Source organism: Hemicordylus capensis, chromosome 3 (assembly GCF_027244095.1).
Source record: "Hemicordylus capensis ecotype Gifberg chromosome 3, rHemCap1.1.pri, whole genome shotgun sequence".
Taxonomy (NCBI): Eukaryota; Metazoa; Chordata; class Lepidosauria; order Squamata; family Cordylidae; genus Hemicordylus; species Hemicordylus capensis.
In genome coordinates, this window is record NC_069659.1 from 267,810,625 (window position 1) to 267,822,063 (window position 11,439).

General features: G+C 44.2%; 1 protein-coding gene across 1 annotated transcript; it reads left to right on the forward strand.

The window, feature by feature from the left end:
- The first annotated feature begins 7,083 nt into the window (after positions 1-7,083).
- PRLHR (prolactin releasing hormone receptor) lies at positions 7,084-11,406 on the forward strand. Its single transcript, XM_053304974.1, has 2 exons — positions 7,084-7,299; positions 9,621-11,406. Exon 2 carries the CDS (start codon positions 9,627-9,629, stop codon positions 10,677-10,679), a length of 1,053 nt encoding a protein of 350 aa, XP_053160949.1. The 5' UTR covers positions 7,084-7,299; positions 9,621-9,626; the 3' UTR covers positions 10,680-11,406.
- The last annotated feature ends 33 nt before the right edge of the window (positions 11,407-11,439 follow it).

The window sequence follows — 11,439 nt, forward strand, 5'->3', positions numbered from 1 at the left end:
CATTTAGCAGGACCTGCCTATTTTCTGAAGAATTTGTTGCTGCTAATCTGCTCATAAGCACCAGGGATTTGACACGGTCATTACTGTTCACCTAAGTGTGAAACTGCTTTACTGGGATCTGTCAAATGATCTGAAGGAACCATTATGTGCCTCTTTGTATAAAGTGATGGAATTACTTTGCATTTGCACTGATGTATCCAGAAAGAAATTCACACCCCATTTCTATTGTATCCATTCCCCCACCCTTAGCAACATTTTGCATTGCTAAATCCAGGAGCTGATGAAATCATACTTGGATAACTTTAAAGAGAGCAGAGAATATGCTCTTCTTATCATTTAGGATATCAGGACAGAATGTTAACTGGAAGCTTATATGAATAAAACAAAGCCTATTCCAGGAAGGAAATATATGAATTAAGCAAAAGCGTGATGTGGGTGTTATCACCTTGTCTGATAGATTTGTAGCTAGATAGAAAGTCGATGACCTTTACTTAGCTTTCATTCTTATCCTGTTTCTCTATAGTCAGACAGCATCACTTTATTGGTCACTGGCACTGTATCTATCTTGTGGTCCTGCAGAGGCTAGGGAAATGTCCTATATAGTTTTAATACAGGGGTTTCTGCCACTGTGCTGGGTACCGTGCTAGAGTCATGGGTGGGTCAAAGGTAGGGGTGTGCATGGAACCAGCTGGCCTGGTTTGGTTCGGGACCAGACTGTCCTCGAACCTAACTGGGCCAGTTCAGTCTGGCCCCCAATCGAACCCCCCCCCCACAGTCCGGTCTGGTTCCGGACCAGTCCACAAATTTCCTTAATTGTTTTTTTTTAAAAAGTTTATTTTAAAAACCTTTAGCCCCTTCGGGGGGCTTGCTGAGGCCGCAGGGTGTGGGGGGGGTCTGCGCGGATTCCTTCTCCCCCCACCGGCCGTCCTTATCACCACCACGGCCCGCCGCGGCCCGCCACGGCCGGGTAAATCACCATTTTCGGCCCTTTTGTGCCTCCGTATGAGCACGCGGCCGCCATTTTGGCAGCCACCACACATGCGCCAATGCCCTCAGAGGTCATTGGTGCATGCACGGTGGCTGCCAAAATGGTGGCCGCGTGCTCATACGGAGGTACGAAAGGGCCCAAAATGGTGATTTACCCAGCCGTGGCATGCCACGGCGTGCCGTGGCGGTGATAAGGGCGGCCGGCGGGGGGAGAGGGAATCCACGTGGACCCCCCCGTGGCCTCAGCAAGCCCCCCGAAGGGGCTAAAGGTATTTAAAATAAACTTTATTTTTTAAAAAAAATTAAGGAAATTCGCAGACCGGCCGGACTGGACCCGGCGGTCTGGTTCTGGTCCGACGGAACCGTGTGTGTGTGTGGTTTGGTTCAACCTCGAACCCTCGAACTCCCGGACCGGACCGCTGGACCGGTCCGCACATCCCTAGTCAAAGGCAGTGATTGCTGCATTCTGCCTATTTCAGAACTGCATTCTGAACTGCATTCTGCAGAACTGCTTTCTGCCTATTTCAGTTCATAGGAAATCTAGCGTAGAGCTGCACAAGTCTTGCATGATATACAGGTGAAACTCGGAAAATTAGAATATCGTGCAAAAGTCCATTAATTTCAGTAATGCAAATTAAAAGGTGAAACTGATATATGAGACAGACGCATTACATGCAAAGCGAGATAAGTCAAGCCTTAATTTGTTATAATTGTGATGATCATGGCGTTCAGCTCATGAAAACCCCAAATCCACAATCCCAGAAAATTAGAATATTACATGGAACCAAGAAGACAAGGATTGTAGAATAGAACAATATCGGACCTCCAAAAAGTATACAGTGTACTGTGCTTGATTGGCCAGCAAACTCGCCTGACCTGACCCCCACAGAGAATCTATGGGGCATTGCCAAGAGAAGGATGAGAGACATGAGACCAAACAATGCAGAAGAGCTGAAGGCCGCTAATGAAGCATTCTAGTCTTCCATAACACCTCATCAGTGCCTCAGGCTGACAGCATCCATGCCACGCCGCATTGAGGCAGTAATTGCTGCAAAAGGGGCCCAAACCAAGTACTGAATACATATGCATGCTTATACTTTTCAGAGGTCCAATATTGTTCTATTCTTCAATCCTTGTCTTCTTGGTTCCATGTAATATTCTAATTTTCTTGGACTGTGGATTTGGGGTTTTCATGAGCTGTACGCAATGATCATCACAATTATAACAAATTAAGGCTTGACTGATCTCGCTTTGCATGTAATGCGTCTGTCTCATATATCAGTTTCACCTTTTAATTTGCATTACTGAAATTAATGGACTTTTGCACGATATTCTAATTTTCCGAGTTTCACCTGTATCTCGGCATACATGGGGGTTGCCATTTATGCCTAGAAATATTATGCAAGACTTTTAATGTAATAGAGAAGAAACAAAGGATCTCATACTAGACAGGCATAAAACAAGTAGGGGGAAATCAGGCACACAGCTGGAGATGCTTTGAAAGTTTACGTGGCTGAATAGGCAAACTAATTTTATTAGTCATATATTTGTTATTGCAGATTGGATGGTTTTGGGACACTGACTGGCTGCATGAGGATTTCTTCCTCAATGAGCAGGACATAGAGTGGGAACTAGGGGTGGCAATGCAGCCAGAGAAAATCCTGGCAGAGGGTAGAAGGGACAGTTTTTGGTCATGGAGGCAAGGATCCTGTTCTAGGCTGAGCTGGGGTCTGTGCCAAGACAAGTATCTGCTTGAGACTCAGACAGCTTTCAGGGGAAAACAGTAGGGATGTGCACAAATGGTCTTCGGCACCAGCAGGGGTAGTACTTTAAGGGCGGGGGAGGGTGTACTCACCCCCCCACCACGTTTTCCCAGCCGGTGCTCTGTAAATTTGAAGCCCCTTGGGGCATCAGCATTCCTCCCTGCCGCCCCATTTCCCCCGTCGGCCGGAAGTCGTGAGCGCGTGTGCGCCCGTTGTGCATGTGCACGCACGGCAGACGGGTGCACGTGTCCACGCATGACAGGCGCACATGCACTCCCAACTTCCGGCCACTTCCGGCCGACGGGGGGAATGGGGCTGCAGGGAGGAACGCTGCTGCCCTGAGGGGCTTGAAATTTACAGAGCGCCGGCGGGGGAAACGCAGCGGGGGTGGTGGTGAGTACACCCTCCCCCTCCCTTAAAGTACTACTCCTGCCGGTGCCGAAACACCGAATACCGCCCCAGCGCTGAAACGTTTCGGGCACATGCCTAGAAAACAGTCAGCAAGGGAATAGCCACCATTGTGCGAAACCTCCTGCATTTTTTCTATTGGTTAAGAAGTGGACTGGAGAAATAGTTGGACACTTATCTTCACTAGCAGAAATGAACCCAATGCAGGGTATTATCTCACTGAGCTTCTGGAACAAACCGAAGATAGAATAGCAGCCCAGTCAATAGAGAACAGAAGGGTTGACATCTGGGCAGAAGTATGGTTCTCCACACCCCCAGGGTCCCCCCAAATTCTCTTTCAAATGTCCTGGAGTGGGGGTGGTTGCACCGCTGCCTGCCGCCAACCCACACTGCACTGGGCATCCAGTGAGAGCAGCCTGTGGCCAGCCTGTGGCCTGCTCAATTTCCTCTTGTGTGTGACTGGCAGGGGTCTGACTAAGGGCCGCTACCTGCCTCCATGGGCCTGTAGTGGCTGCCCAGGCCTGACCAGATAATGGGGTGAGCAGGAGCAAACTGTCCAAGTCACTTGCCCATCTGGCCAGCAGTGCACCTGTGCAGTGTGTGAACAAACACATGTGATGCATTGCACGAACCAATGCACAGTGTGAGGGAGTGGAGCTGCTGTGAGGGAGCACTGACTGAGCAGGGCAGCAGCAGCAGGGCTTCAGACTATCGCCCGGTTTGGGTGTTCTTCAGCCCTTTCCAGGGCTTATCTCCATGAAGTGGCCATTTTGGAGGCTGCCACACATGTGCAATGGGCCTCTGCGTAGCCTGGGTCTGTGCATGTGCGGTGGCCTCCAAAATTGCCAATGTGATGGGGGAAAGGCTCAGAAAGGGCTGAAAAATGCCAGAACCAGACGATTTTTGGCATGAGGAAGGCCGGTGTGGGGGGGACCTCCACGCTCGCCCCCTGCGGCCTCAGAGAAGCCCTCGGAGGAGGTAAGTACTGATTTTTTAAAAAAAAAGACTCGAGAACCTCCCAAATGGCTGGGGGCAGGGTGTCAGTCTAGGGTTGAACCAAACGGGGGGCGGTTAAGGTTTGACCCTGAACTGTCGAACCAAACTGGTTCAACATCGAATCTGTTTTCACATCCCTAGTTGTATTTGCTTAGTGACCTTCAAGATTTCAAATACTTTAAGGATTTAACATAACTAAATATTTCTGAATATTTGCTGGTCTTGAAATATACAGTCACATACTTGGGGAGGGTGAAAGGAAAAAGAGGACGATACTGAGATTTAATGCATGAGGATTTTTCTAATGCAAAATTGAGGTCTCGGAGTATAATAAGTGGAGTATAATGGAAATTATGCAGGCACTGTGTCTGTATAGTTAAGTTGAGGTGTAAAAGCTGCATCCCACCATTATAGACCCTGAATAATAAACTGGTAATAAAATCTAAAGCATCTAGCCCAGTCACTTGAAATTTGTCAAGAACAAACTATCTGACAAGTGACACCACCTCCTCACATTTGGTGTAGATCTGTTGGAAATGATTGAGATATCAGCCATTTGAATATGAACCTTTGTTTTTATAGGTAAGCAACATATAAAAAGTCTTAAACATATCTAAACATATAGCCTTTGAACTCCCCATTTTAACAGGGTAATCAAGTTCTGGAATACATCATAGCACATCTCAAATGGCCTGATTGACTCTTCAGAGCAGCAGCCTTTCCCTTCAGTGAAGATAGCTGCCATATTCCTTGTGTTGAACCTCGTAGAACCATTGAAGAATCATAGCAAACTTAGTTGTATGGCTAAGTTGACCTTTGTTCAGAGCAAAGATTGCTGGTTTGCTGAACTTGTTTTGTGTCTGTAGCAGTTGTCTAACACTAAAATCCTTTGCATCTTACTGCAGAGTAAGTCCTACTGTCAATAAGAGACAGTAAGACTAGATTCAAGGTCTTGACCTTTAAAGCTGTCAATAAGGGACTGTAAGGCTAGATTCAAGTTGCTGGTATTGACCTTTAAAGCTCTACATGGCTTGGGGTCAGGGTATCTGTTGGTCCACATTCACCCATATGAACCTGCCAGGGCCCTCTGCTCATCATCTCAGGCTCTGATCATGGCCCCGCCACTGACAGAAATCCAGTTGACGGGGACTACAAACAGGGTCTTTTCAGTTGTGGCCCCTTGGCTTTGGAACGCCCTCCCTGAAGAGCTTTGCCATGCTCCCTCCCTCAGTGTTTTTAAAAAACAAAACACAACTTTTTAAAGAGGCTTTTTAATGCTCCATCTTTGGTTATATCTGGTAGGTTCTTTAGTTTTTAGTTTTTATAATTCTCAGTTTTTAGCTTTTAAAATAACTTTTAAATTGAAACTTAATACTGATTGTAGTTTTAGTCTGATTCGTAACTTGTTTACTTAATTTGGTTAATTTTATTTCTTTTATTTTACATTGTATCTATTTTATTGTTGTGAGCCACCCTGAGCAGTAGTGTACTGGAGGGGTGGGGTATACGTATTTTAAATAAATAAAAAAATAAAAAATAATTAAAATAAGGGAGAAAGTAATGCAAAAATCCCTGTTAAAATGGGGCAAATAATGGAACCCCCCCTTTTAAACATGGGAGGAGGTGGTAATGGAAAGATCCTTTGAAAAACTGGGGGAATATTAGGAAGATTCCTTTAAAACCTGAGAAGGGGGGGAATAATGGATCATCCTTGTAAAGGGAGGTGACAATAGAAATATCCCTTTAAAATTGGAAGAAAAAACAATGAAACAGTTCCTATAAACAGGGAGGGGGTAAATAATGGAAAAATCATTTTAAAAACTGTTGGAAGTGAAGGAGTCTGCACTGTCTCATGCCTCAGTGACAGAGGGGGACAGACTAGTGAGTCAGAGGGCTAGAGGGGTCAAGACATTGCTCATTCCTCCTCTCTACTGCTCTGACACTAACCCTTTGATATGTAGATTGCTACTCTCAGGGACTTCCTTCCTTCCTGCCTCCCTTCCTCTTCTCCCTAACACACATGCTTGTCTCTCTCTGCACCATGTGTGCAGAGAGATGCAAACAGCATTTGTCTGCATCCAGCTAGCTAGCTAGATTAGAGATACTATCTCTCCACTTTCCTATCTAGAATGGAGTTCACCAATAAAGACTCCTTATATTGATTTGAAACTATCAACTGGCTCCAAGTTTCTTTTGGCTGTTAGCAGACATGCATGCCTGGGCAGACTCAGCTGTGTTTTGCCTCTGTGCACTCTGCTGTAATAGAAGGGTATCTCTTACCAGAGAGAATTCCCATTAAAAACAACACAGGACAAATCATGGAAAGATGCTTTTAAGAATGATGGGAGTGGGGTTGGGTGGGTGATGAAAAGATCCTTGTTCAAAATGGGGGGAGAGAAAAATTTGATTACTAATCAGTTTGTAAACTTTGCAGTAAGAAAGAAATTATCACTATCAGGTGGGAAGCCTGTGCTTTAAAGGGGAAAATGCATTCCTTCATGCTCAGAGGCTGTGGTTTCTGTTGACAGTGCTAATAGTGTAGGAGATTGACTTTTTCTGTGCTGTCTAAAGACAACAGTTAGTTGGGAAAGCACTGCATCTTGTAGATGAATGTCTGCATCAGGCAAAAAAAATCATCTAGTGCATCTCTAGTAAGTGAATTTTCTGCCTGAATGCATCATCATCCCAACGTCATGTTAGAAAACCAAGGCAAGATGTGCATGGAGCTTGATTTTAAAAGCCAGCACAATAACAAGACCGTACAACATCTTTACTGCATACATGTGCAGAAGTTAATGTGATCAATTTCTAAAGCATGAGAGAAAATAAGCCCCTTAACTCTCATCTTAAATAGATGGGTTTTTAATATGCTAATCTATATCACAGTCTTTGTATTTTGCAGAAGGGACAAAAACCCCAATCAGTGAGCTCTTAACAATTGTAAGTTAAACAGCTAAGGGTGGTGGAGTGTGAGGAGTTCTATGACATGGCTGCTGAATCAAGCCCCTGTCCCTTTAAGCTCCTGACCATCGAGCAGTTTGACTGGTTCCACCAGCCAAGCACATCATATCAACACCAGGATATGATGATACCATTCCCAGGACTGTCTCTGCTTCACAGTGAATAACGGTTTACATGACTAAAGGTAAGAAAAAGAATGTAGAGCTTATGACTCCCACTTAGTCAGTTTCTGATGCTAACCAACTAGTAGATGCTTGTTATTACTCTTTGTTTCTCCAAATCAATTGCTGGTCTGTGACTAAGTATCATGCAATTGCTCCTGGTTACTGGAATCCCTTTTAGCTCTTCTTGGACAGAGAGGCTTAATTATTTGATTAATAAAGATCTCTTTAGTTCAGAAGTGCTTCTATACCTGTATCTATTTGCATTTTGTTTCTTGTACATTTCATTTTCCTCCTATGGTTTCATTAAATCTCTGTCTTTGTTAACTCCAGAAGAAACTTAAAGCATCATCTACAAGCATCGTTGTCTCTTTATCTCCTCCGCAATGAAGATCTATTGTATGTACGGCAGCTAGATGTCTCTTTTTAAAAAACGTTAACCTTCTTGTTTTCATGGCTTCATTGTATTTTAATGTGTATGCCTCAGAAGGTGGGGGTGAGGAAAGATTGCCCTCTTGCTTGTTAAAGCCATCACCTTTTCCAGGAGGCATTTATACCCAGTACATTTAGTTTATTACTAAATACACTAGACAGAAATACAGTGGTACAGTGTTTCCAATCTAACTTTTTTTTGGTGGTGGTGGTGGTGAGGAATGGAGACATCGATACAGTGAATAGAAGAGAGCTCCAGAATGAATGACGTGGGGAGACTAGCTCAAAAAAGAACAACACAGAAATCCACCTGCAGCTATTGACTACTAATTCTATTGGCTCTCTAGAATCTATATGCCATGTTCTCTATTCTTGGGTATTGGACACTGGCTGCTGCATTTTCTCCAAAACATTTGAGACACTCAGGTCCTCATCCCCTCCCTTATTTTGTACAAAAAGTACACTTCTAACATCTGTGTTTTTATAGAAATACTTGTAAATTTATTTGCTAACATCTCAGGCTGACATGTTGAGCCATGTAACATGGGTGGTGCCAATCCACCTGCACTGCAGTGGGCTCACAGTAGATATGCCCACACCTTTGTGGATGCACAGTGAAGTCCCCACAGTCTTTCACTTTTGCACAAGTGCACAAATACTTTGCATAGTGCACCCACACTTAAGTACCACTAGTTAGATCACAAGCATGTTGTTTGACTGTCAGCAATGTGTTTCTGATATAGCTACCACTTCCAGAGTGCATGCATGCTGTTTGAAGTATTTGTGCTCTTGTGCAAAAGCACAAGATCACCAGGCTTTACTGTGAGCCTACAGAAGTGCGGGTAGATCAGCACTGCCTGCATTACGCTGCTCAATGTTTCAGTCTCAAAAACGAGACGTAGTCTGAGAATGGGTTTTGTATTCGTGCAGAACAGGGGTAGGGGGAGACATACTGAGGCTGTTCTCATGTGCTGGCAAAACCGGGCTAACAAAGCCAAGCCCAGTTTTGCCTGCGCATGAGAACTGCTGAGATCATGGCCAATCCTGGTGGCTCCTCGGCAGCAAACCTGCCTCCAGAGCCGCCGGGCAGTAAACCTGCTTGTCTGCCAGCCCCAGCTGGGCAGGCAGACTGCAGGGCTCCGCTGCCAGCTTCAGTGGGGGCGGGGAGTTCTCCATAATGCACTGAGCACTTGCACAGTGCATTATGGGAGTTCCAGGGGGCGGGGTGATGCAGGGTGATGTGGAGCGATGTGTCCCAGCACCCCCAGCCCTCTGGGCTACCAGCAGCAGCCAGCAATCGTCTGGGCAGGCGAGCCACCTGCGATTCCAGCAAACAGGAATGGATCATCTGTGGGGAGGTAAGCTCTTTAAGGCGTCCTCTCTGCTGACCCTGAAGCCCTTTCTCATTGATCATGAGTAAGGGCTCACTATTTCACAACTTCCATTCCCAAAGTTCTTATATTATTTATTATTATTATTATTATTATTATTATTATTAATAATAATTCAATTTCTATACTATTCTATTCTGTGATCTTTCCATGAATATCCATCCACAGTTCTTTATAACCTTTCCCCTTATCTTCTCCCTTGCTCTTGCCAATTTTCTAAATTGAAAAGGTTGCAATGATATGTTACAGAACTCAACGCTTTTATATAAATATTATAAATATAATATAAATATTCACTGTTTTAAATCAATTTAACTTTATCATTTGAGTTGCAAATACAGGGATTTTAAGGCACGCTTTCCTGAGAATAATCTACACTGGACGTAGGGTGACTTACTGCATATATGTGCTAAGGATTGGGCTGAATATATTTTGAGATTCAGATACTGTTGACCTAGCCATCATAACAATCCGTCTCTGTACAGAGAGGTCACTAATACCTACGGTTTGTTATTCTACAGGTGGAAATGTCTGACTTCTTGGAAGGTTCTGGCATCATTCTTACCAACTATAGCCCAGTGGCTTACCACGATGCTACAAATGGGACCTTAATGGTTTTCCAGGGCTTGCAGCTGGTGCAACAGCTGAAGCTGCCAATCGTCCTACTGTACACAGGTGTGGTTGTAATTGGAATTGTTGGTAACTGCCTTCTGGTTCATGTCATTGTGCGTGTCAGGAAGATGCACAATGTCACCAACTTCCTCATTGGGAACCTAGCCCTTTCTGACATGGCCATGTGTGCCACTTGTGTCCCTCTCACCCTTGCCTATGTTTTTGAGCCCCGTGGCTGGATTTTTGGCAGCACCATGTGCTACTTTGTCTATTTCATGCAGCCCGTCACAGTCTATGTCTCTATCTTCACCTTGGCCACCATCGCGGTAGACCGGTACATTGTCATTGTGCACCCACTGCGGCGGCGTGTCTCTCTCCAGCTCAGTGCCTACATGGTACTCTTCATCTGGATTCTCTCTTGCTGCTTGGCACTGCCAGCCATGGCACACACCTATTATGTGGAGCTGGGTCAACAAGAAGTCACACTGTGTGAGGAATTCTGGGGGGAGCAAGAGCACCAGAGGCAAACCTATGCTTTGTGCCTACTGCTCATCACCTACTTCTTCCCTCTGCTGGCCATCCTGATATCCTATATCAAGATCTCTCTCAAACTAAAGAACAGGATTGTGCCAGGCAGTGTCACCCAGATCCAGGCAGACTGGGACAAAGCCAGGCGGAAGAGGACATTCTGCCTGTTGGTCATAGTAGTGGTGGTTTTTGGGGTGTGCTGGTTTCCCCTTCATATCTTCAATCTTATTCGGGATATTAATATTAATGCCATTGATCCCTATTATTTCAGCCTGGCTCAGCTGTTTTGCCACTGGTTTGCCATGAGCTCTACATGCTACAATCCATTCATATATGCCTGGCTACATGACAGCTTTAGGGAAGAGCTGAAAAAATTGATCTCCTGGCATAAGAAAGTAGTTCCTATTGGGCAAAGTGTGACTGTAAGTGTTATTATCTGATCAGTTCCTTTATATCTGGTCTTGTGATAAGACACCAAGTTTCTGATGTGTCTGAGAAAAATGATTCAATGTTGTGCATAACAAACTCTACATATTTTCATTGGTCAAAATTCAGCAACTGTTCTTTTTCATGGATAGGGCTCAACTACATATCCGTGTAAAATAAACTCACAGTGCACTCTGCAGATGGATCCTCTGGAAGGAATGATTATGGAATGGAAAAAATAGAAATTGAGATGTGATTTTTTTTTAATTTAAAAAGACCCTTTCCCTCCTTTAAACTTTCTGCATAGATTCTTTTGAAATATTTGTAAAATTAGTACATAAGTGCTGAGATTTTACTTTGCCTTCATATAATGTAGTAGGACGCAGTTCATAAGGGATGTAAATGTGATTAATAACTTGTATGTGTATGTGTATTTAGAATTCTGCTGATTTGTGTGTTATATATTATGATGAATTCTAACTATAGAGTCATAAAAGCTTTCCTGAACCAGTAAATCTCGTTAAAATGTCAACATTTCAAGCTACATGTTATGATTTTGTACATTTCCTCAGGTCTCTGAAATCAATACTTGTTCATCATTTTCGTTATCTGAGATCATGCTGGATATATGAAGAAGCTCAATTGCATCTCTCAAGGGGAATATCAACTATAATCTATGAGCTCAAGATCATTTAACTGCAACTATCATAGATGGAAGCAGGATAGACATAGTAATCTGTAAGGCTATTCACACAACTGGAGACAGGGTGGGTG